Here is a 27,638-nt window from a genome sequence, read left to right as displayed (position 1 = left end):
ATCAATTGGAGAATGGTTGGGTAAATTATGGTATATGAATGTTATGGAATATTATTGTTCTGTAAGAAATGACCAGCAGGATGAATACAGAGAAGCTTGGAGGGACTCAACTGATGCTGAGTGAAACGAGCAGAACTAAGAGATCATTATACACTTCAACAATGATACTGTATGAGGATGTATTCTGATGGAAGTGGATATCTTCAACATAGAAAAGAGGTAATCCAATTCCAATTGATCTATGATGGACAGAATCAGCTACACCCAGAAAAGGAACACTGGGAAATGTGTGAACTGTTAAGCATTTTTTGTTTTTCTCCCGAGGGTATTTATATCTTCCGAACCCAATTCTTCCTTTGCAACAACAACAACAACAAAATTCGGTTCTGCACATATATATTGTACCTAGGATATACTATAACATATTTAATATGTATGGGAATGCCTGCCATCTAGGGAAGGGGGTGGAAGGAAGGAGAGGAAAAATTAGGAACAGAAGGGTGTACAAGGGATAATGTTGTAAAAAATTACCTATGCACATGTACTGTCAAAAAATGTTATAATTATAAAATTAATAAAAAAAATAATTTTCCTAATTAGCTCAACAAGGCAGGGACTATTGAATACTCACTGTACTAAGACACTTTGTATTAAATAAACTAGAATGAGAATTTTGGAATTGGAATTGACCTAAGATATCTAATACCTTGAGTTTATAGGTGCAATCTTACTTCTTGCTTTAAGGATCTGTCAACAAGGAAAGGAGAATATGCATATTTCTTTACTAATCCAGTGTACTTGAAATAATGACAGGCATAGGATTATGGTTTCTACATCTCAAATTAGTGTCCATAAAGCTGCATCAATTTAATAATTCTTTGAGTAACAGCTTTACAACATCCTTTTGATGGAAGTATAAATAAGATGTATTCTTTACTTATTGTTGGTGTAACTGAGATAATCGTTTGCCCACAAGTTAATAGAGATCAGCCTTGAGAGAGTACCTATTCTTAGTATTCTTTCTACCCTTATTTCCATCTTTAATTTTATAAAATATGGAATGCTATACACATGCAATATGTTCTAGAGTGTTTATCTGGAGAACAAGAGTGGAATTGCATGATTTCTACAATCCTTAAATTCTCATTTCAGTCTGGTAAGCATTAATAGTGTGTTAGGCATAGTGATACAAAAGGAAACAGTTCCTGCCTTTAAAGATCTTACATTTCTTTTAGGTATATACTTATACATTTACATGTATAAATATATAAAAATATAAGATGAAGGGGGGATATAGGTATTGACAACTAAGAAAACTAGGAAAGGCTTAAAGTAGAAAATGCCATTTCAGCTGAGATTTAAAGGAAACTAGGGATTCCAATTGGTAGATAAAGGAGTGTGTTTCAAGCATATTGGGCATGGAAATGGAAGATCTAGGATTGGGGGAGGAACAGCAAGTAAGTCAGTTTGGCTAGCCATAGAGTACATGAAGGAAAGTAAATAAGGCTGGAAAGGGAATTTGAAATCAGTTTATGGAGGACATTAAAGACCAAAGTAAAGACTTTGCATTTGATTCTAGAGATATTAAAGAATAATGAGAGTTTTTTGAAAAGAGTGGTGTGGTCAGATTTTCACTTTGAAAAAATAACTATTTAGAGGGTAGATTAAAGAAGAAAGAATTGTGATGCTGGGAGTCTAGTTTGATGGTATTTCCAGGAGGAACTCTACAGTGGGAAAAGAGAGTGGGCCTTACAGAGGGATAATCTGTATTGAGAATATTGAATTTTTAAAGGTCATGAGATTCTAGGCGCTGAGGGCAGTTCCAGGAAGAGACAACAAATATACAGCAGAATTTTCGTTCTAAATTCTAGAAGCCAGAATACAACATTGAAATGAAAATGAAATCAAGTTTGAGGTACCTATGAGATATTAAGCTGAATGTATACAAAAAGGGGGTTGGTAATGCAAGACAAGCTTGGGAGAGTAACTAGGACTGAATTTCTAGAATATGAACTAAAGTGTTTTACAGGAAATAAAGAATCATTTTAGGTACTTATTTTTCTATATTGTAGGGTGTAGGTATCCCTAGTTGACTGTTAGAAATCAACAAGTATGGCAAATATTTTCTGGATGTCCTGTGCCTGTGTGCACAAATGAGAAAATGAGACAATATATATCAAACCTAGTTCCTGTCCTCCAATATAGTCTTATTTTCAGTCAACATAGAATAAAACTCAATGAAAATTTATCAATGCAGAATAGTCAGTGACTAATACCTGCCTTAGCATTATTGTGAAGCTCAAATGAGGTAACATAAAACCTTTCAACTCTTAAAGCATTATATAAATGCTAAATAAAATTAGAACTGTTATTATACTATAGTGCAGATTATAAATCCTATAGGAATTGAGAAAAAAAAAAGTTATAGGATATAGTATGTTGGAAGTTATCTTAAAAGAGAGGAGGAAGAGGAATCCAAGGATTTGGAGAAATATGTTCAAGTGCTTGGAGAAAGGAATAATTATGGTCTATATAGGAAAAATAAAATATTAATAAGATGGGATTTTTATTAGGGAATAGTGATTAATATGGTGCGGTAGATCCATTTGAACAAAAATGGTTAACCAAAGGGACTGTAAAGTGAGTAGTATAAAAACCCATTTTTCAGTTGTCCTCATTGAGTTCAAGTCACTAGGTTTGGACAAATTTTCTTTGTACAATGAAATAATCATGGATTTGATTGCTAAACTTTTAGAAGTAATCTTTGTAACACTAAAATTCAACAAGAACCCCTGAACTTTTGTCAGGAACAGAGCTTGCCATATTTAATAAGGTGTCCTTTTTGAATAAGGTTACAAGGCTGGTAGATTGGGAGAATGCTTACCTTTCCTTCCTTTCTAACCTCCTTCTTTCCCTTTTTCCCTCCCTACCTTCTTCCTTTTCACCTTTTTTCCTTCTGTCCTTCCCTCTCTCCTTTTCCTCCCTCACTTTTTGTCTCCTTTTCTTCCTTCCCTCCTCCTAGGGCTCTCTTTGCCTCCCTTCCCTCCCTCCCTCTTTCTTTCCCTTCCTCTCTTTCTTCCTTTCTCCTTCCCTCCCTTCCTCTTTCTGTCACTTTTGTCTCTCTCGCTTTTTCTTTTTCTCTATATCTATATGCAGAGAGAGAGAGAGAGAGAGAGAAATACAGTACACCTGTATTTAGAAAATAATTTGACAGTATCATACTATGTTTTTGGAGAAATATGTATTGGGTAATAAATAATATCTAGCACATACATGAATTTGAAACTAGATGACTAGACCCAAAGAATACAGATGGTCCAAATTTAGGAGGATTAACTAACAGTTTAGGTAACAATTGTCATACCAAAAGGTCTTGAAAAGTTAGAATAAGACAAAGTAATAAGATAGTATTTAATAGGGCTAAATTTGAAGTCTTGTATTTGGATTTTATAAAGATTTCACAATTACAAATGAGGGGGTGCATAGGGTACATGCTGTCAACAGTAAGCATGAAAAAGATAGGCCATTTTTATTGAATTACAAGCTCCATACAAATCAGTTGTGCAGGGTAACAAGAAAAAACGATGAGATCTTAGACTGCTATGAAATGCAATGTCTCTATATGAATGATAATCCTGCAATATTCTGCCAAAGTTTGGCTACAATTGTATTGTTTATTTCTGAATGCCACATTTTATTTTATTTTTTTTTTATTTTTTTTTAATTTTTTATTTTATTTTATAATTATAACATTTTTTGACAGTACATATGCATGGGTAATTTTTTACAACATTATCCCTTGCACTTACTTCTATTCAGATTTTTTCCCTTCCTCCCCCAACCCCCTCCCCCAGATGGCAAGCAGTCTTATATATGTTAAATATATTACAGTATAATTTAGATACAATATATGTGTGTAGAACCGAATTTTTTGTTGCACAGGAAGAATTGGATTCAGAAGGTAAAAATAACAGTTTACATTCATTTCCCAGTGTTCCTTTTCTGGATGTAGCTGGTTCTGTCCATCATTAATCAATTGGAATTGGATTAGCTCTTCTCTATGTTGAAGAAATCCACTTCCATCAGCATACATCCTCGTACAGTATCATTGTTGAAGTGTATAATGATCTTCTGGTTCTGCTCGTTTCACTCAGCATCAGTTGATGTAAGTCTCTCCAAGCCTCTCTGTATTTCTCCTGTTGGTCATTTCTTATATAACAATAATATTCCATAACATTCATATACTATAGTTTACCCAATCATTCTCCAATTGATGGACATCCATTCATCTTCCAGCTTCTAGCCACTATGAAAAGGGCTGCCACAAACATTTTGGCACATACAGGTCCCTTTCCCTTCTTTAGTAGTTCCTTGGGATATAAGCCCAGTAGTAGTATGGCTGGGTCAAAGGGTATGCACATTTTGATAACTTTTTGGGCATAATTCCAGATTGCTCTCCAGAATGGTTGGATTCTTTCACAACTCCACCAACAATGCATCAGTGTCCCAGTTTTCCCACAGCCCCTCCAACATTCATCGTTATTTGTTCCTGTCATCTTAGCCAATCTGACAGGTGTGTAATGATACCTCAGAGTTGTCTTAATTTGCATTTCTCTGATCAATAGTGATTTGGAACACTCTTTCATATGAGTGGAAATAGTTTTAATTTCATCATCTGAAAATTGTCTGTTCATATCCTTTGACCATTTATCAAGTGGAGAATGGCTTGATTTCTTATAAATTAAAGTCAATTCTCTGTATATTTTGGAGATGAGGCCTTTATCAGAACCTTTAACTGTAAAAAATTTTTCCCAATTTGTTACTTCCCTTCTAATCTTGTTTGCATTAGTTTTGTTTGTGCAGAAACTTTTTAATTTGGTGTAATCAAAATGTTCTATTTTGTGATCAATAATGGTCTCTAGTTCTCCCTTGGACACAAACTCCTTCCTCCTCCACAAGTCTGAGAGGTAAACCATCCCATGTTCCTCCAATTTATTTATGATTTCGTTCTTTATGCCTAAATCTTGGACCCATTTTGATCTAATCTTAGTATGTGGTGTTAAATGTGGGTCCATGCCTAGTTTCTGCCATACTAATTTCCAGTTTTCCCAGCAGTTTTTGTCAAATAATGAATTCTTATCCCAAAATTTGGGATCTTTGGGTTTGTCAAAGATTAGATTGCTATTTTTATTCACTATCTTGTCCTGTGAACCTAACCTATGCCACTGATCAACTAGTCTATTTCTTAGCCAATACCAAATGGTTTTGGTGACTGTTGCTTTATAATATAGCTTTAAATCAGGTACACTTAGACCACCTTCCTCTGACTTTTTTTTCATTAGTTCCCTTGCAATTCTCGACCTTTTATTCTTCCATATGAATTTTGTTGTTATTTTTTCTAGGTCATTAAAATAGTTTCTTGGGAGTCTGATTGGTATAGCACTAAATAAATAGGTTAGTTTGGGGAGTATTGTCATCTTTATTATATTCGCTCGGCCTATCCAAGAACATTGAATGTCTTTCCAATTATTTAAATCTGACTTTATTTTTGTGGCAAGTGTTTTGTAATTTTGCTCATATAATTCCTGACTCTCCTTTGGTAGATATATTCCCAAATATTTGATACTATCAACTGTTATTTTGAATGGAATTTCTCTTTGTATCTCTTGCTGTTGGATTGTGTTGGTAATGTATAAAAATCCTGAGGATTTATGTGGATTTATTTTGTATCCTGCGACTTTGCTAAAATTCTGAATTATTTCTAATAGCTTTTTAGCAGAGTCTTTGGGATTCTCTAAGTATACCATCATGTCATCTGCGAAAAGTGACAATTTGATTTCTTCATTTCCTACTCTAATTCCTTGGATCTCTTTCTCGGCTCTTATTGCCAAGGCTAGAGTTTCTAGTACTATATTGAATAGTAATGGTGATAGTGGGCAACCTTGTTTCACTCCTGATCTTACAGGGAAAGGTTCTAGTTTATCACCATTACATATGATGTTTACTGAAGGTTTTAAATATATGCTCCTTATTATTTTAAGGAATAGTCCATTTATTCCTATACTCTCAAGCGTTTTTAGTAGGAATGGATGTTGGATTTTATCAAATGCCTTTTCTGCATCTATTGAGATGATCATATGGTTTTTATTAATTTGATTATTAATATAGTCAATTATACTAATAGTTTTCCTAATATTAAACCAGCCCTGCATTCCTGGTATAAATCCCACTTGGTCATAGTGTATTATCCTGGGGATGATTTTCTGAAGTCTATTTGCTAATATCTTATTTAAGATTTTAGCATCAATATTCATTAAGGAAATTGGTCTATAGTTTTCTTTCTCAGTTTTCGATCTACCTGGTTTAGGTATCAGTACCATGTCTGTGTCATAGAAGGAATTTGGTAGGACTCCTTCAATCCCTATTTTTTCAAATAGTTTACATAGCATTGGAGTTAGTTGTTCTTTAAATGTTTGGTAGAATTCACCTGTAAATCCATCTGGTCCTGGGGACTTTTTCTTAGGAAGTTGGTTAATAGCTTGGTCTATTTCTTTTTCTGAGATGGGACTATTTAGACTACTTACTTCTTCCTCTGTTAATCTGGGCAAGCTATATTTTTGAAGGTATTCTTCCATTTCATTTAAGTTATCGAATTTATCGGCATAAAGTTGAGCAAAGTAGCTCCTAACTATTGTTCTAATTTCCTCTTCATTAGTGGTGAGTTCACCCTTTTCATTTTCAAGACTATCAATTTGCTTTTTCTCTTTCCTTTTTTTAATCAGGTTTACTAAGGGTTTGTCTATTTTGTTGGTTTTTTCATAAAACCAACTCTTAGTTTTATTAATTAATTCAATAGTTTTTTTACTTTCAATTTTATTAATCTCACCTTTTATTTTTTGAATTTCAAGTTTTGTGTTTGTCTGGGGGTTTTTAATTTGTTCCTTTTCTAGCAATTTTAGTTGTAAACCCAATTCGTTGGCCCTCTCTTTCTCTATTTTATGGAAGTAGGCCTGTAGAGATATAAAACTTCCCCTAATTACTGCTTTGGCTGTATCCCACACATTTTGGTATGATGTCTCATTATTGTCATTTTCTTGGGTGAAGTTATTAATTATGTCTATGATTTGCTGTTTTACCCAATCATTCTTTAGTATAAGATTATTTAGTTTCCAATTATTTTTTGGTCTATTTTCCCCTGGCTTTTTATTAAATGTTATTTTGATTGCATTATGGTCTGAAAAGGATGCATTTACTATTTCTGCCTTACTGCATTTGATTTTGAGGTTTTTATGCCCTAGTATATGATCAATTTTTGTATAGGTTCCATGAACTGCTGAGAAGAAAGTATATTCCTTTCTGTCTCCTTCGCCAAAGATCTATCATATCAAACTTTTCTAGTATTCTATTTACCTCTTTGACTTCTTTCTTATTTATTTTGTGGTTTGATTTATCTAATTCTGAGAGTGCAAGGTTGAGATCTCCCGCTATTATTGTTTTGCTATCTATTTCCTCTTGCAGCTCTCTTAATTTCTCTTTTAAGAATTTAGATGCTGCACCACTTGGTGCATACATGTTTAATATTGATACTGCTTCACTATTGATGCTTCCCTTTAGCAGGATATAATGCCCTTCCTTATCTCTTTTAATTAGATCAATTTTTGTTTTTGCTTGATCTGAGATGAGGAAGGCTACTCCTGCTTTTTTGGTTTTGCCTGAAGCATAATAGATTCTGCTCCACCCTTTTACTTTTAGTTTGAATGTCTCATCCTGTTTCAGGTGTGTTTCCTGTAAACAACATATAGTAGGATTCTGACTTTTAATCCAGTCTGCTAACTGCTTCCTCTTTATGAGGCAGTTTGCCCCATTCACATTTATGGTTAGAAGGACTAATTCTATATTGCTTGCCATCCTATTAACCCCTGCTTATGCTTTTCCCTTCCCCTTAGCTTACTCCTTCCCTTTCACTTTTCAATGAAGTAGAAGAAGTTTCACCATAAATCGAATATGTCTATTGATACACGCTATGTTCATCTCCCTCCTTTCTTTCTCTCAGATATAATAGGTTACCTTTGCCTCTTCATGAGATGTAGTACCACCACTTTATACTTTTTTATGATATAATCTCCTTTCCACCTCTAGTTTCTAAGACAAATTGTACATATGTTCTTTACATATTTTTTTGACAGAAGTATAGTTCTCAAGATTTCTTTTTACCTTTTTTAGAAGTCTCTTGAGTTCTGTATTTGAAGATCAAACCTTTTATGTAGGTCTGGTTTTTTCATCAAAAATAGATGGAATTCATTTATTTCGTTAAATGTCCATCTTCTTCCCTGGAAAACGATGCTCATTCTTGCTGGGTAAGTTATTCTTGGCTGCATACCAAGTTCCTTAGCCTTTCGGAATATCATGTTCCAGCCCCTGCGTTCTTTTAATGTGGACGCTGCTAGATCCTGTGTTATCCTTATTGTGGATCCTCCATATCTGAATTGTTTTTTTCTAGCAGCTTCCAATATCTTTTCCTTTGTCTGATGGTTCTTGAACTTGGCCACTATATTTCTTGGCGTTTTGATTTTAGGGTCCCTTTCAGTAGGTGATCGATGAATTTTCTCAATGTCTATTTTACCCTCTGTTTCCAAAACGTCTGGGCAGTTGTCTTTGATAATTTCCTCGAAAATGGTGTCCAAGCTCTTTTTTTCCTCCCATTTTTCAGGGAGTCCGATTATTCTCAAATTGTCTCTCCTGGATCTGTTTTCCAGGTCTGTTGTCTTTCTGGTAAGGTACTTGACAGTCTTTTCAATTGTTTCATTTCTCTGGTTTTGCTTGACTCCCTCTTGGTTTCTCCTTGAGTCATTCATTTCTACTTGTTCCAGTCTAATTTTCAATGATGTATTTTCTTCACTCACTTTTTTTATATCTCTTTGTAATTGTCCAATTGAGTTTTTATCTTCTATGGAATTTTTTTCCATTTTATCCATTTTATTTTTTAGAGAGCTGATTTCTTTTTCCAGCTTACTAATCCTGTTTTCCTTGGAGTTGTTTACCTTTTCCAGCTCACTAATCCTGTTTTCCTTGGAGTTGTTTACCTTTTCCAGCTCACTAATCTTGTTTCTCAATGATTTGATTTCTTTATCCATTCTGTCTTTGAATGCATGGGATGACTTCTCCAGGCTCTCTTGCCAAGCTTCCCTTTCCTTTTCCCATTTCTCTTCCAGCTCTCTTGTGAGAGCCTTTTTGATTTCCTCTATGAGGTTCTTTTGTATTGAGGAGCAGCTTATATCCCTCCCAGGGGATACATCTGGGGACATTCTGTTCCTAGTCTCCTCAGCATTTGAAGTCTGCTCCCTCTCCACACAGAAGCTGTCAATGGTTAGAGCCCTTTTGAATTTTTTGTTCATTTTGTCAGAGTAGGAATCAAAGAAAACAAACTGACAAGAGAAACAATTGGTCTGTTTTGCGGGGGATAGGGCTGGATGTTATTAATGGGCTTCCTCTACAGACTGGGGGTAGGGTAGCAGAGAGCCACTAACAGAACAGCAATGACTATACTGAGTCTGCGCTCTGAGGCTCTGAGAACGCACCGAGTCAGTCCAGGTGGGGGTTGGGGGTGGCCGGGCTCTGAGAGACGCTGGCTTTCTGGGGTTTTAATCTTCACCTCCGTTGTTTACACCCTCTCCACCGCTCCTGGCTTGCTGCCAAGACGGAGCATCCACACTGGGGCAAAAAGCCCTTTCACAGAAACGCCAGAGATCACACCCCTCCCCCTCCGGTCTGAGCTGTGTGAGCTGCCTGTTTTGCTCTGGCTGTCTGCCCTCAGTCTGCGCCCAGTCTGATTGACCCTCCCCCGAACAAACACAGACCTTTTCTGGCGACTTTCAAGGATGTCTTCTCTTGGTGATAATTTGTGGATTTCTTTCTGGGTCAAGCATTAAGTCAGAGGCTTGTCATGAAGTAAGTTCTGAGAGAAAACGAGGAGCTGAAGCAGCTGTCTGCCTCCACGCCGCCATCTTGTGAATGCCACATTTTAGATAAAGTGGTATAACAAGCCCATATATATATATATATATCTAGAGTAAGAGTCCTTAAACTTTTAAAATCCCTTTGGCATCTCAGAGAGCCTTAGACCCCTTCTCAGAATAATATTTTTGTGACATGAATAATTGAATGAAATGCTGAATTTCATTCAGAAGTTACTGAAAATAAAGATGTAATTTTTTTTTCCCATGTGAGTTCATTGAAACCCTGAAATCTAATCTATTCTGATCTAGAATAAGTAGAGTTGGTAGAGAACTATATACTCTACCATACAAGAACCATTTAAAGAACATAAATATTTAGCCTAGAGAAGAGAAGACTTTGGGAAGTTGTGGTTGCAGCTCTGAAGGGTTGTCATATGGAGGAGGTGTTAAGAGTTATTCACATTTGGCCCTAAAAGTAAAATTAATTTTTATATGAGGAATAACTTCCTATTTATTACTGTCCCAAAGTGGAATTTGCCTTAGGAAGAATCAAATTTCATCATTACGAGCAGTAATCTTTAAGTTGAAGAGGGATGATCATTTATTAGGCATTTTATAGAGATTCTTCTTGATATCCATTATTCCGGTAGTGTTTTGAAGCTGGATTTTAGAGTCCATTCAATGGGCAGTGATTCTCAGAGTTCTTGGAGTGTCATTGAGTTTCTCTTTTAACAAGAAGTTTTTATTTAACAGTAATATAGAAGCTGGAGTTTAAGGGAAATACTAATTAGAGGATGATCTCAAATTATTCTATGTAAGAATTCATAATAGTTTAGATTAGGGTGGGTAGTACTTGAAATTTGACAGGGAAGAAACTGAAAGGGAAGAGTTGAATGGAGAGTTAAAATGTTTGAAACGTAGTGGTATAAGTTAATAGCCCTATAATCTTGAGCAAATTTCCCATTCTGGGCCTCAGTTTCCTAATTGGCAGAATAGTTGTATAATGATAGTTCAGCTGTTTGACTCCTAGAATTAATTTGAGGGAAACGATTTTTAAACTAATTTACTATAGAAATATGAGTAATTTTTATTCTAGCTATTTAGAAACAATACGGATATGCAAAATTGAACTGGCTACTTTATGAGACATTTTAATGAAGGTAATGAGTTGGATCATTCATACCATATGTATAAATTTATTTTTGTTATTTTCAGTCTTGTCTGATTCCTCATGATCTCATTTGGGATTTTCTTGGCAGACATACTAGAGTGGTTTGCTATATTCTCCAACTCATTTTATGAATGAGGAAACTGAGACAAACAGGGTTAAGTGAATTGCCAACAACTAGTGTCTGAGACAGTATGTGAACTCTGTTCTTCCTGACTCTAGGGTCAGCACTCCACCTTTTGTGGCATCTAACTGTCCCTCAATTTCTTTAGTATAATTTTGTTAAATGAAGTTAACCAAAAAACTTTCTCTGCATTTAGTAATTGATAAGTGACTTTGTATTTTTAAAAAGTGTGTGTGTGTGTGTGTGTGTGTTCTTTTTTCTTTAATTACCTTGAGGGCAAGGACCTTGCCTCATTTTAACTAGTACAGCTTATTGAATATAGCAGATGCTCAATAAATGTTAATTGATTATTGATATTTCTTGCAGGCAACAGTCCAATCCCTTCTTATGTAATTTTTATATCATACTGAATTTATTGTTATTATCAGAAAACTTGCAACACTGTGTTTTGTTCTTTAATAAGAAATTTAAAAAACCACTTGATTAACCAACTTTCTTCCAGAAAAAGAATTTAAGAAATATAAATGTGTCAATAATTAAGGCATTTGAAACAAAGCAAAGAATATCTTGCTTTTTAGTACTTTCCTAAATATTGGTTAAATATTTTCCTAAATACCTATAAATTGTAGATATATCAATTTTAGTGTGTATCATGTAGAATCAATTTTGTTCCGCACCATGTAAATATCAAGAGCTTACAAATAAATCATGAGTGATGCCAACTCTATTAGGAATGATAGATTTTTAGAGCTATGTCTTGTGATAAAAATTACTCTGAGGAAGCTGGGGATACCAGAAGTCAACAAAAAAGGAGCTATATCAGTTGCCACTGGAATGCTTTCAGTGTCAAGTTTCAGTTGGGTCTGTCAGGTTCCCCACCTGCAACAATCTCAGCAGTGAAAACAGTGGCTATTAAGTATCAAATAGTTTGGCTAGAATAAAAGATTGAATTACTGTAAGCTAATGGGAAGTTTGTTTTTGGTGATTATGAATTTCTCTATATGTAATCCAGATTTTTTATTTTCTGTGCCAGGTCTGCATCTTGACTCTGTATAGCTTTTAGTAGTAACTCAACTCCTTGAGGAATTTTCTCCATTGATATGTCTGTATAAATCCTGAAAATTCTCTGAATTGGTGCTTCTGGGACCATGCCACTTTAGTGTTTTTAAAATGTTTTTTAAGCTGAAAGTAAATATTTAATATAACTTAACCTTAAAGTATATGTTAGATATCATATTGATGAATGAGTGTCATATCTTTAGCCCTGCAATTTGAACCATTACATGCCTTGTTTTTTCAGATGGATAAAAGTATTTGGAAAATAAATAGCTATAGCTCAAAACTGTGATTATGAATTAGTATGTTCAAGAACTGATCTCTGACCTTTTTTTGGTTATTCCTTGTCATGCCATTTTAGAATATTGAACTGGGTATTGAAAGACTTGGACTCTAATTTTGTTTTTGTTAACAACCTAACAGTCTGCCTTATTCAGATCACTCAGGTTGTTTGAGTTTCACCCTCTTTATCTGTGAATCACCTAGTTTGGGCTATCTTCTCTAGAACTTCTACTTCTGTGAAATTCTATAAGTTGCTTATATCCTTTATTAATGTTGATAATTAATCATTTGCAAGATGGTAGAATGCATGCTAACAAAATGAAAATTTAAAGGATTTTCTGATCATTATTCTTACTGAGAAAAGTATTTGAATGATTGTTGATTTTAAGTATCTTTCATTTTTCTTTGCTCAAAATTTAAACATTCAAAAATTTAGAAACTATACAGTTTATTTAATAAGTAAAAAAAAACAAAACCAAGCCACAGCTCATTCTAGAACATTTTAATGATCCAGATGGATATAAAAGAAATAAATATTCCAGAAGTGAGTACTTGGCAAATTTTTAATAATTGTTCCATTTTACCTGGTTAGAATGCTGTCAATAGAGTGTGATTTACACTAAAAGTTTATGCTCTAATATTAGAAATGCAGGTTTGCTTTCCCCCTCTATTCCCAAATTATTTATGCCTACTCCTTGACACTGTTTTTTTTATTCTGAAAGCAAAATGACTTTTTATTCTTTTCTTAATAGCAAATACTCATTGACATCGGAGATGAGGTTTTATACTTCACTTATTATTTACTTTCCAGTTAATATCCAACTAGTTGCTAAGGAAAAAAATGTGAATTTTAGAAATAAATATAACACAAAAAGGCATTTTTATATAGTGGAAGAACACTTGGAAATCAAAACTAACACTAGTTGTGTGACTTTGTAAAAGTTACTTGCTCTGTCATTTTCCTTAGCTATAAAATTCAGATAATAAAAGGTTATTCTCATAAGGTTCTTGTAGACATAATCTATTAAATATTGTGAAAAGTGATGTTTTCTGCTCAACTGATCTGTCTATAAGATATGACAAGATAATGAATCTTAAGTACTGATTTTTATAAATCAGAAGGTGGTACCAAGCAGAAGGTTCAAAATGAATATATAAATCCAAATATTTTATGCTCATTTCACCTTTCTGCATTTTAGGAATCCTTTGCTAGAAAATGCTATCTGTGCCTCCACCTCTTTGCTTCCTTTATGGTAGAAGAAAGTGGAGCGTTTGTTTAATAAAATTAACTTTAATTTAGTTTTATACTGTACCTTATATCATAATCTTCCCTGTGAAATAGCCATATGTGATCTCTAAAGTACACCAAAATCATTTAACAAGAAAAGAGGAGGGCAAGTAGGTGGTATAGAGGGCCACAGATAGTGGGGAAACTCTGGGTAAGATATAAAACCCTTCAGCCCAGAGGGAATCTGATGACAATGTCTGGTTTGGGTCCCCATCTCCCTTTGGTGCTCTCGCCCTTCCTGAGAAGTCAAGGAGGGCATCACCACCTGTGTTCTACTTGCAGCAAGGGATACTTACTGTAAAGAGAGGCATTTACATATCAATAGCAGGGTGCTTATAGTTATCACTTGCTCTGTGTGATGTGATGATGTAATGCTACTATAGTTAGCACTTGTCTGTGTTGGCACATACTTAGGGTGCTGTAATGATGTAATCATACCAAGGTATTTAAGGACTGAGAGGACTTGAAATAAGGACACTCCATCTTTGACTATCCTTGTGAGTTTCCAGCTTCCTTCATTACTCCACTAAGACCAAGGCTAGTCCTGGGATCCTCCAGAGAGCTAGTCTGGACGGTATATTGTTAGGATTCTTACAAGGTACTTATACACTTAGTTCACAGCTCTAAAGGAGTTCAAACCTTTAAAAGAGTTTACACCTTTAAAGGAGTTCGCTCATTGGTTCACACATTAGATTCACACCTTTAAGAGAGCACACTTTTAAGGAGCTCCCACAAGCCCAGGGAGTTACAAGCCCATTCTCTGGGAGGATATAAGGAGCCAGGATTCAGTGGGAAGAGGGAGAGAGTCTGGATTGAGTCAAGGAGAAGACTTCCCTGGAAAACTTCAGGAGACTTTGGAAGAGAGGACTTTGGAAGATTCACAACTAGAACTGACTTCTGGGAAACTCACAATTCCACACTCTTGGAGGTGGAGTCTGATTCATTCCCATTTCAACCTTCTCTCTGGCTGGAGGCTTTAGATTCAAAGGGAGCTAGAGGCTGGAGCTGGAAGAGACAAAGGACTAGCAGCAAGAGCTCTCAGGAACTGAAGAGAGAGAGAGGCCTCTAAGAAAGGTAGCCGAGCCCCAAGTGAAGGAGACAAGGATTGAAGGAGAAAATAAAGGATCTGGAGATAAGATTTAGAAAGAGACAGTAAAGGACTTTAACTCCTGGCTGTATTTTGGGATTACTGAACTGAAAGGAAGGCTGCCTCTAGAAGCTCCCCAAGAATCCTGCTCCCAGAGAACGATCATAACTTAGAGAAACAGAACATCACTGTATATTTTGGCACCCCAGTTTGGGGCCTCTAGAAAGTACACTATATTATAGGGCCCAAATGTGGGACAGGTCTGAAGTAGGCCTTCAGCAGCCACTGGCAGGTGACTTCCATATCCCAACATGTAGCACAGTGGCTAGAGCACCAGCCCTGAAGTCAGGGATGACTTCAGTTCAAATCTGGTCTCAAATATTTAACATGTCCTAATTGTGTGACCCTGGACAAGTCATTTAACCCCAATAGCATTAGCAAAAAAAAAAAAAGAAAAGAAAAGGGAAGGAAATTCAGAATGGAAGCCAGCAGATACAAATCAGTGCTCTAGCTAAGTTTTATTTGGTGCTACCCAAGAGCAAGAGAAAAGCGTCAAATTTATATTTTGAGGGTAAAATACTTAATGAAATCCTCACAGTCTTCTCAGTTTATCAGAAAATAAAATGTGTACCTAGTTTTTAAAGTTCAGTCCATACCAAAAAAAGAGGAAAAAAACCAAACCAATTAGAATTAATCTGTATTCTTTTCAATATCAATTCAAATTGGTAAGAATTATAATTTTTTTCATAATTATACATACTAGCTTTTAGCATTATGATTAAACACCCTGAAAGTAAAATTCTGTTCTTGAACCTGAAAAGCAATAGTAGGAATCAACTGCTGAACTCTTTGAAAAATAGTACTAGTAGAAGAAGCAGACCTCTTATAATTAATTTTATTCTTATTCTGAACTAAAACACCCCCCCAAAAGGGGCATATAGATATAGATATAGATATAGATATAGATATCTTATATGTAGTCAGACAGAAAAAAGAATTCCACGTGAAATTGCAGATCTTTAGCATGTACAGAATTTTTTAAAAGTTTATAAAAGTTCAACCTGTACCATTAAAAGCTATTCTAACTGTGCGTTCTGTTCTCCCCATTTAAAAAAAAAAATTGCCTCAATGATAATTTTTTTTCTTACTTTTCATTATCTATACCTGCCCTCTTGGCCTCCTTTCTTTCCAACCCTGACATTGGAAAGAAGAAAGAAAAACATAGCTCTTAGGAAAAATAAATTGCAGTCAAGCAAAACCAATTCCCACATGTTCGAAAATGTGTTTTGTCCTGCATTTTGAGTGCGTTATCAGAAGATAGGTAGAATGCTTCACTAGTTAGTAATCATTTATTAAATGCCTTCTATGTTTCAGATATGCAGTGCTTAAGTCTTTCAAAGTTTGCCTTTACTATGTTTTCATTATCAGATTGTTCTCTTGGGTTCTTTTCACTTCACATACATTGTTCATACAAGGTCACAGCTATTTGATAGAGTTCTAGAAATGCTATCTATATCAATTATACAGTGTAGATTAAAATTAGTTTCTGAACTAACTGATCATTAAGGTTTTCAGGCATGTTGACTTTTTTCTTATCACTGCCATTGGATCCATCTGAAGCTGCATTTCATAGGATTTGCTCAACATCATTTTGAGTCTTTCACTAGCTGCCTGTATCCACAGCTCTCTTATCAAGTGAAACTTTTTTTTTTAAATTTTTATAATTATAACATTTTCTTTGACAGTACATATGCATAGGTAATTTTTTTTTTTTTTTTTTTTACAACATTATCCCTTGTACTCCCTTCTGTTCCGAGTTTTTCCCTTCCTTCCCTCCACCCCCTCCCCTAGATGGCAGGCATTTCCATACATAATAAATATCTTATAGTATATCCTAGGTACAATATATATGTGCAGAACCGAATTTTGTTGTTGTTGTTGCAAAGGAAGGATTGTATTCGCAAGGTAAAAATAATCTGGGAAGAGAAACAAAACAAAACAAACAAACAAACAAAAAAAACCAAACCAATGCTCTCAGTTTACACTCATTTCCCAGTGTTCTTTTTCTGGGTGTAGCTGATTCTGTCTATCATTGATCAATTGGAATTGGATTAGCTCTTCTCAATGTTGAAGATATCCACTTCCATCAGAGTACATCCTCATACAGTATCATTGTTGAAGTGTATAATGATCCCCTAGTTCTACTTGTTATCAAGTGAAACTTTTGACAGCAATTTCTTAAGCATCTTTACATAGTATTGATAATTCTTTTGATGTCAGACATAGTTTTTGAAAGTTTTTTTTTCTTATAAGCCTGAAATTTTCTTTGGATAAATTCTGTTGTCTTGCTAATATTCTTGTAAACTTTCAAGAATTTCAGTTCACTATATTCATTTCTATGTCATCTAAGCATCAATACAAAGCACAATTCTTTTTCCTTTCTATCAATAGTAAAAAATTATTAAATGTATTTTCAAGAGAGGTCACTATTGTTTTGCTTAATTATTTTATTTGTTACAAGAGACCACCTCATGAATAGGGGTAATCTGTATAAATTTGTAACTCTGTAGATATATATTGTATATTATATCTATTTTTCTATATATTGCCTAGTAATACATTTTTAGATTGCTCAGAAGTTTTATCATTATGTAAAGAAGAAAATTGATTTTAATGACACTTTGTTTTGAAACTAAGATTTTTAGATTAATTTATATGTCAGAGTACATAAAGTAATACATGTTTTATCCTATTAACTCTATGATAGAAATATTCAGACATAATGTTAATGGTCATAGTACAAAGCACAACAGAATCAAATTAACAAATACTTTAACATATTTCATATGATGCATTGAACATTTTAATATAGTTATAGGGAATATATATAGTTTATTGCAGATAATTTGGGGCTAGATGATCTAAAAGTGATTTTGTTGCCTTTTTCTTCTCTCATTTAGTAACTAAAATTTATCAGGAAATCAAATGAGGAATGCTATGCTAATTAGAGCTGATGTTAATTTATTTGATTAAAAATTAATTTCATTATTTTAAAATAAATCTCTGTAATTCTGAAGTAATTTAATGAATATAATCAGACATTAGTGTCTTCTACAGCATAATTCTTTAAATACATATTTGTCCCAATTTAAGAAAATCAGATTCAAGAGCATTTAACCTTACAAAACACATAAATTAAGGTGTTAGAGAATTACATTTTGCTTTTTACAAGGATTTCACCTTGTAAACCAGCTCATATGATACATATATATACATATATTGAATAATTCAATTTACATAGTTTACATGTACCTTTTCTGGAATAAGTAATGTGATGAAGATTTTTACAATTTGGCTTGTTGTTGCACAGCAGCATATCTTTTCTTCTCAAACTATTCAAACAATCTCCTCATGCATCCTTCTCTGTTTAAGACTTTGTTTTGTACTTTCTTGAGAAGATAGAGCACAAATTCTCTTTTCAGTCCCATACCTTTAAAAACTCCCAGCATACCCACTCTCTTCTTTGTTTCTCTCTCTGAAGAAGAGGCAAACCTTTTCCCTCCTGAAACCTTTCATCCCAGAATTTAGAGATCTAGGAAAAGGTCCCACATACATACATATATATATAAAACCTTGGTCATAACCTTGATTTTACCACACACATACCACAAATATATCACCTGTCCGTTCAAGAATTTTGTAGTCTTCTTATCTAATCCTTATCTAACCATAATCTGGTGACTTTTTACCACTCCCTCTGCCTTCCCCTATCAAACTCTGTTTGAATATACTGTAACTTCCAATGTTCAGTTCTATACCAAATTCTCTTCCCTGCACTAGCCACTCTTCTCTTTTCCCCATCTTAGACCTCTTGGTAAGCCAATTTAACTTTATACTATCTTCCTCTTTTGAATTCCTAGTTTCCTTATCATTTCATTGATTAGGCCCTTCCAAACCCCAGCTTTTCTAACTGGATCCACTATAAATTGATGTTGCACAACTTCGACTGAGTCTTTACTGTGGCTAAGCATTTCTTGTGCCTTATCAATTGGCTGTCATATTTTACACAGTAGTTTTGTTAGAACTTCTCATCCCTCTTTAAACTTTCTATAGCTTTCCTCCTCACCTCTCTCTCAGCTGAGATCTGTACACATTAAGGCCATTCACCAAGAGCTTCCTCTTCGCCCCTGGTTCTCGTCTTCTATTACTCAGATGCCTTCTGCCCCTTTCTCTTCCATCATCCCTGACTCACATGATGTGATGACCTTACTCCTTATTAATGCTAACCCTCCTCTACTTGTTTAAGTGACTTCTCTATCTCATCTCCTCCTATAGATTGTCTCCTTTCTCATTCCCACTTTCTCATTTTTCAGTCTTAGCCTATCTACTGGCTTCTTCTTTACTGTCTACAGATATGCTTATATTATCCTTTCTCCTCAAAAAAAAAACCACCTCATTTAATCCTTTATCCTTGCTAACTTTCATCTTGTGTCTCTTCTTTCCCTTGTACCTGCACTTCTCAAAAGATCTTCTGTTTTCTCTCCTTTCCCTTAATTATTTATAATCTGATTTCTACTTTATCTTTCCAAAACTGCACGTTCCAAAGTTGCCAAATCCTTTGACCTTTTCTTAGTCCTCTTTCGCTTTGACTTCTCTGTGACCTTGAACCTGTTGATCACCCTCTCTCCTGGTTTTTCTCCTACCTGCCTGACCTCATTCATCTTTGCTGGATCTTCATCCAGATCATGCCCTCTACCTGCAAATATCACTTTGGGTTCTTTCCTAAGTCCTCTTTTCTCTTATCAATTTTTCTTATCAATTCCCTTGGAATTAATTGCTATCTCTTTTCTAATTATTTTAAATCTATCTTTCCTGCACCATCCTTTCTGCTGACCTCATCTCCTGCTGCTTTTCTGACATCTTAAACAGGATGTATAATAGACATTACTTAAAGTCATCATGTCTAAAATGGAACTAAAATTTCCCCTTAAACCCTGCCCCACTTTCCATTCTCTGTTACTATAGAGGGCACCCCCTAGTTCTCGGTTCCCTTGGCTCAAAGCCATGGGGTTGTCCTTAACCCCTCACTCCCATATGCCTTCTGTTGCCAACATTTGTTTATGTGTTACCTACCCCATTGGATTGTGGCTTCTTCAGAACAGGGATTGTCCTTTGACTCATTTTATATTCCTTTCACTTAGCAGAATGCCAGGTACATAATTGATGCTGAAACCATTCTCTCCAGTTACCAGTAATCTCTTAATTGCTAAATTCAGTGTCCTGGTCTCAGATCTTATAGACCAAGTTTTTTATCTTTTGACAGTTTATCATCCTCCTTAATATTTTCCATCCTAAATTTTTGTGATATTGCTCTCTTCTGGTTATTTTCTTTCCTGTCCACCTGCTTAAAATTATCTGTGTATTATCACCTATGTTGTGCTTTTTAGGGCCTCTTTTTACTTTCTATATTATCTCACTTGGTGGCCTCACTGACACTTACTGGTTTAATTATCCCTAAGCAGAGTATACCCATATTTGTCTTTCTTCTTATCTCCTGTTCCCTTTGGACGTCTCAAACTGAATGCATCCAAAACTGAACTTTGCCTACACCTTTTTCTTTTCTGAATTTATTATTTTGTATCAAGGATACTACTGTCTTTCTAGTCAGCCAGATATAAAACCTTGGAATCATCTTGTACTTCATACTCTTCCTTCTCTATTCCCCTGTTGAATTATTATGCCAATTCATGCTAGTTCTACCTCACACTTTCTCACAAGTTCCATGGTTTTCTTATGTCTTACCTGGACAATAATAGCCCCTGATTTTTCTCCCTGATTCTAATCTTCTGCCTTTGTAATTCATCCTCTATCTAGTTGCTAAATTAATGTACCTGAAATACTCGATGCCTCCCTGTTTCATTAGAATAAAATAAAAATTCCTATTCTGGTTTGCTTAAGCCTTTCACAATCTAGATATAGCTTAATTTTAAAAATTGTTTTAACTGTGAGGTTTTAATGTGGATCACAGTATGGTATTTTCACTCTTTTTGTTGTTTGCTTGCATTTTCTTTTCCTTTTTGATCTGATTTTTCTTGTGCAGCATGATAATTATGGAAACATATATAGAAGAATTTTATATATTGGATTACTTGCCATGTAGGGGAGGGGGGCAGATGAAAGGGAGGGAGAAAAAAATTGGAACACAAGAATTTTACAAGAGTAAATGTTGAAAATTATGCATCTGTTTTGAAATAAAAAGATTTAATAATAAAAAAAGAAAAAATGTTTTATTAATGTTCTTTTAAAAAAATGTCACCATCACTTCCCAGTGGCTTATCGTCTCCAATAAAATCCTTCCTTGAAACAAATATAATTATCAGAACATTGACCATATCTAAATTTATACATTTTATTCTATATTGTTAGTCCATTATCTGTTTCCTTTTAGGTATGAGACATGCATGGGACTCATTAATACCTCTGAAGTCATTGGTCACTGCATTAACAGAATTCTGAAGTCTTTCAGTATAGTTTTCCTGAAGTAATTGCATTATTCTTGTTGTATTTATTTTGCTCTTCATTAGTTCATATTATTCTTCCTATATTTCTCTGAATTCTTCAAATTTGTCATTTCTAATACCGTAATACCAGTACAAATTAATTCATTTAGTTCAATTGTCTCCCATTTGATGAACTTCCTCCTTTCTTTCAGTGATTTTCTATTTGAAAAAAAAATTGTTGCTAGAAATCTTTTTATATATATAATTTTTCCATCTTTCTTTGACCTCTGAGTATATGCCTTGTACAATAGCTGCTCAAAGGATATTGTTACTTACAGTTCTGTCCTTTTTTCATAATTATGTAATCTGTTCATTTGAAGAATATCTTTTTTATAGGAGATAATCCACTGCATGCTGTAATAAGGCATTTTGTAACAGGTTTTAGTGATTTTAAAAAAAATTAGACATTTATATTTTTGAAGATTTTAAGGAGATAAACCCTAGAAGTGATTTTTCATGACAGTATTTTATGCTGTAATATGCTTAATTCTTATTGCAATTTAAAATTTTATTTTTAGGCAACATGGACAACATATCTAGTACTCAAGGATCTCTTATACCTAGAAATTCTTTGAAGAGTGAATGTGAAGATGAACTGCTGTTTTTACCTGAAAAATTAAGAGCAAGACTACTTCCTTTCCAGAAGGATGGCATCACCTTTGCATTGAAAAGAGATGGCAGGTAAAAAATGTTCAGCCTTATTAGCTTTAAAATGTAAATTTACATTGCTCTGAGTTATTCAGGTGAATTATTTTACAAATAATTTCTGGGAATTTATACCAATGGCCATTTAGACTAATAAAAAAATCCTTTCTGCAAATTTCTAAAAAATGTTCCTTCAGCTTGTGCATAAAGACTTCCTGTTAGGGAAAATATATTTCCCCCCTTTGGCAATCCAGTCTACTTTTAAGTTGTTCCACTTTCTTTCTTAAATCAAATCTAGATCTATTTTTCTGCCACCTCCACCAATTTGTCCTTATTTTGCTCTCTAGGGCTAATCAAGTCAAACCTAATTATTGGTCTTTCTAATTTCCTTCAAAGTAAACATCCTTAGTCCCTTTAAATAGTCTTTGGCACATCCCACCATTCTTGTCATCCACAGCTTCACAGAAACATAAAATTTGAGATTTGGACAAAATGCCAGTGGTCATCTAGTTTGATTGCTCTTAAAAAGAATCTGTTATACCAAATCCAAAAAGTGGCCTATTCAGGGAGAGGGAAGCATTCCATCTTCAAGTAAGTCTGTTTCACTTTTGGCTACTTGCAATTATTGATAGATTTTTTTCCTGATACCAAGTTAAAACTTATTAATTTGAAACTTCTACTCATTGTTCCTTCCTGGTTCTCCCCTTTGGGGCCAAAAAGAAGAAGAATCCTTCCATTAGATCATCCTTGAGGATAATTAGTGGTTCTCCCTGTGCCCAGTTTTTTTATTCTTTTGCAAAGGAAGCATGCTCAATTCCTAAAATGATCCTCATGACATAGAATAAGGCCTTTCAACATTCTGGTTGCTTTCCTCTCTCTATTGCTCAGTATTTTTAAACCTAGTAGCCCACAAATGAACACAGTTAAATGAGACTTGATTAGGACAGGGTACAATGTTCCAGTTCTTAGAAGCTGTGATTCTCTTAACATAGTCCAAGATCACATTAGCTTTTTTGGCTGTCACATAAGTTGACTCATTGAGCATGTAATCCATCAAAATTCCCAGATCTTTTTCAGAACAACTACTATCTAACAGTGCCTTCCCCATTTGTACTTGTATTTGTACTCACTTTTAAGAAGTTATATTTATACTTATTGAATTTCATTTTATTAAATTCAGCGTAATGTTCCAATCTATTAGGATCTTTTTGGATCCTGATTCTATCTTTTATTGTGTTAGGCATTCTCCTTGATTATCTATACACAAGTGTCTTCCACACACTTGTTTGTCATGCCATCCATGCTTTTAGTCAAGTCATTGATAAAAATGTAAAGCAGCACAGGGCTAAGAACAGATCTCTGGATATTTCATGGATACCTTCTATCACATTAACATAGAACCATTAAGCTTTTTGAGTTTAGTTATCTACATAGTTTTGAATCCGTTTAATTGTATTACTACCTAATCCATATCACTTCATCTTCACAAAAATAGTATAAGGTAATTTATCAAAGAACAATTTGAAATCTAGATAACTCCAATATTTTCATCTACTGTTATCATCCTATCAAAAAGTGGGGGGGGTTAGTCTGGCAGGACCAGGTTTTTTACTGTAGCCATGCTGGCTCTTTATCACCCCCTTGTGGTGGCACTCTGCCTCATTTGTGTTCATTCTAAAACACTGCTGCAAAAACCACTTTCCCAGCTGTGTTCTGACCCAAGGAAACTAACATCTGTTTTATTCTAGATTCTTATCCTTTCATTACCATATAGGATGGTATTTGGCTATTATGGCACAATGTTGCTCCACATACAACTTAAGAGTGAGCTAAAATTTCCTTTTTGTTTTTATTCCCTGTCCTTGATGTAATCATGAAGTTGATATATATATATATATATATATATATATTTTTTTTTAACAAAAGGGCAAATTTTTATTTTTATCCCTAATAAAACGAATCGTTTTTATACTCAACAGACTGCTTTCAGATTTTTTTTTCACATCCTGTTATCCAAGGTGTTGGCTATTTCTTCAATATTTTATCCTGCAAAACTGACAAACGTGGCTTATTTTATTAATAACTTCATCCCAGCCACTGGAAAAAAGGTTGGACATTATTGAACTTAGGATAGATTCTTGTGGGACCCACTGTGGATAACCTTCAGATTGTCAGTAACCTTTTATTGACTCATCTTGGGCTTTGGTGGTTCATTCCTGATCAAAACCTTAACTCTCCATTTTGTCTATAGGATAGCACGAGTCATTCTGTTAAATGTTTATTGAAATCCTGTCATAGTTTATCTGAAATACCCTATGTTTCTTCCAATCTAGTATTATGTCAAAAAATACAATCTAGCATGAAGATGTTGAAGAAGCCATACTGATTCTTTTTGTGATCACTTCACTGATTTCAAATATTCCTTTAATAGAATTTACTATTATGCCGGGAGTAGAAGGATAACTTGTCAAACGTTGGATTGTAGACTTGAACACTTTTTTTGAAAGTCAAGACAGCAGGGGCACCCCTCGGAATTATGAACCATCCCATATGGTCTCTTCTTTCCCTGTCTTTTACTTTATGACTCCTTACTTCATAATATTTGTAGCTTTACACTATCATTTCTTTTAGTATAAGAAACAGATTGCTTCTGAGATGGTCTACCTTCCCCTATTATACCTAGAATACTAGCGATTTTGTAATCCTACATGCCCACTGGTACTTCTTCCTATTTTCTTCTGTGCTGCATTCTCTACTGTAGCCTTATGTCACTGGTTAAAATTCCTCCTGTCTCTCTTTACTTCCACTTCCTTCTCCTTGATAAATGGGAGATAGATAAAAATATATGTCTCCATCATTCCTACAAAGTCTTTTACTTTGTACTATATGGTTATTAGTCACCAGAAGAAACACAAACATAGCCCTCTCTTTGAAGATCACTACAAAATTATTCTTAGAGTACTTCCTTCAAGGAAGATAGGTCTTTCTTCTTTTTCATAACTCACAATGGTTATTTAGGCTTCGGAGTAGAACTGATTTATCTAGAGTTTTTATGGTGATGAGAATGTATGATTTCCTTAGGTGCTATAACTAATACTTGTCGTTCTCCTGTGATTTTGTGATGCCAACAGAAGTAAATCTTCAAGCAGAAATTAAATTATCCAATTAATTTTATCCACCTTACCACTCAATTCTAGGTATCTCTTGTATATCTCTGGCTTCTGGGCTCTCTGTTCCCACTGGGAGGCTAGAGGAAGAATTTCCGTGAGGCTTAATTAATTTAGGAAACACCAGGATACAAGGTGTAATCCAGTTATCTGATTAGTTTTATCCCTATCATATCACATTGTTGTTGTTTTTAGATATTTCCTTCTAGTTATCTGGCATTTATGAGGTTTATTGGTTCCCCTTTAAAAGTTGCCCTTTATTATATAATTTTATAATTTCTTAGAAGATATAAGAAAGCCAGGGAAGGAACCTAAGAAGTAGAAGTGAAGAGGGGGAGCATTATTAGTGATATTCATTTTCAAATATATCCAGGTTTACAATTTTCTCTACTATTTAGGTATATGTATTATGATAAAAATCACTTAAGAGGTCATTTATATGACTGCTGTGTTTTGATGGATCTTGAACTTTTGGAAAGAAATGCGTGTGTGTGTGTGTGTGTGTGTGTGTGTGTGTGTGTGTGTGTGTGTACATATATTTATTTATATACATATATTCCATGAAAAAACTGATAACATTTGTCTTAATTGGCCTAAATGCTTAATGCTTCTATTCAAGAATTTGTTAAACTGAAAAGAATGAAGTACTTGTTGAAGTTAGGTTACAGTAGCCTTTTCAGTTCTTAGGTTTTGTGAAATTCTTGAGATTCCATATATGTATTCCATCAGGAATGGGTTCAATAGACAACAGTACAAATATACTATGAAGGGTATAGCATCCTTCAAAATCTATAAAGAAATAAGAGGAAAGGGATAGGTGGAAGGAGAAGAAAAAGTGAGGGAAGAAGACAAGGAAGGGACCCCTGGGTGGGGAGATGTTAAATAATAGCAAGCCAAGTTATGGAGCAGAAAGAGTGAGCAAGGATAGGAAAGGCGCGCGCACGCGCGGGCGTGCATGTGTGTGTGTGTGTTTACATATGTGTATGATATAAATATTTCTTAACTGGAGCATTTTGGGAGTGATGGGGGGGATGAAAGGGAGATGTGTGTGTAGGCTATACATATGAATATATAAATATATCCTTTTAACTGTAGCTTACTTGGGGGGCTGTGGAGGAATAGAAGGGGAAAAAGAATAAAGTACATAAATTGTACAGTACAGACAAAAGAAAAGTTTACAAGAAAGTAAAGAAAAGGACACTTGTGAATGTAATTTCCTTTACTGATATTATATACTTTTTAAATTTGGTATTTGTTGTTATATATTTTGAATACTCTCTGATGTTCTACTGGACACATAATGTTCCCTTTTTGTTTCATTTTGTTTTGTATTGCTTTTCTGTTTTTCTTTTTTCTTATTCTATTTCTTCAAATAAAATAAATTTGGGAAAAAAATAAATATATGACAATTCACTTCAGGAAAAATCCTGTCTTCACTGTAGAATTCCTTGACTGAAGGAAACTAAATGAATTTCTCAAAACAATGATTCACTTTGGTAGAATGTTGTGAAAGTTCACACTATAATAAACTTTATGGAAATGGTCTGTCATAGTACTTTTTGTTGTGCAAGAATACATGTGTTTTATGATTATTATTTTTTAATAATTGAAAAATGAAATATATTTTTAAAAAAGAGGTAGCAATAAAAAAAACTATAGATGAGATTGTCTTTTATGTTTGGTATGTGGGATACGTACCTTTTTTTTTTTTTAATTAAAGCTTTTTTATTTACAAAATATATGCATGGGTAATTTTTCAACATTGACCCTTGCAAAACTTTCTGTTCCAAATTTTTCCCTCCTTTTTCTTACCCCCTCTCCTAGATGTCAGGTAGTCTAATACATGTTAAATATGTTAAAATAACATGTTGAATACAGTTAAATTGTTGCACAAGAAAAATCATATCTAGAAAGAAAAAAAAAAACCTGAGAAAGAAAACAAAATGAAAGCAAACACATGATTATTTTTTGAAGCCACATTTTTAGATTCTTAAACTTATCACAATGAGCTCCCCTAAGTTAGAGCACTAGGTGATAGTGAATAAAACATTGGCTTTTGGAGTCTTGGATTCAATCAGGGCCCCGGCACTATCTATAAATCACTTAGCCTCTATTTCCTTATCTGTAAAATGGGGATAATAATAGCACCTTTTAAGTATTTTTGAAAATCAAATGATATAATAATTGTAAGGAGTGTAGCATAACAACTAACATATAGTAATAACTATATAAATGCTATAATAATTATTGTTATTCCCTCACATAACCAAATGTAGACATAAATATTGTCCTGTAAAGATATAAA

At 34.2% G+C, this 27,638-nt stretch overlaps 1 protein-coding gene across 5 annotated transcripts in view; it reads left to right on the top strand.

Annotated features, from left to right (window-relative positions):
* Positions 1–27,638, top strand: part of ZRANB3 (zinc finger RANBP2-type containing 3) — a 200,804-nt gene that overhangs the window by 2,317 nt on the left and 170,849 nt on the right. For all 5 annotated transcript variants that reach the window (XM_074301902.1, XM_074301903.1, XM_074301901.1 and 2 more), the window contains exon 2: positions 22,040–22,202. In XM_074301902.1, the coding sequence (XP_074158003.1) occupies positions 22,040–22,202 (163 nt within the window). The remainder of the gene's footprint in view (positions 1–22,039; positions 22,203–27,638) is intronic.

Source organism: Sminthopsis crassicaudata, chromosome 3 (genome assembly GCF_048593235.1).
Source record: "Sminthopsis crassicaudata isolate SCR6 chromosome 3, ASM4859323v1, whole genome shotgun sequence".
Lineage (NCBI taxonomy): Eukaryota > Metazoa > Chordata > Mammalia > Dasyuromorphia > Dasyuridae > Sminthopsis > Sminthopsis crassicaudata.
Note: the sequence above shows the minus strand (reverse complement) of the source record. Positions and strands in the feature narration are given on the sequence as shown.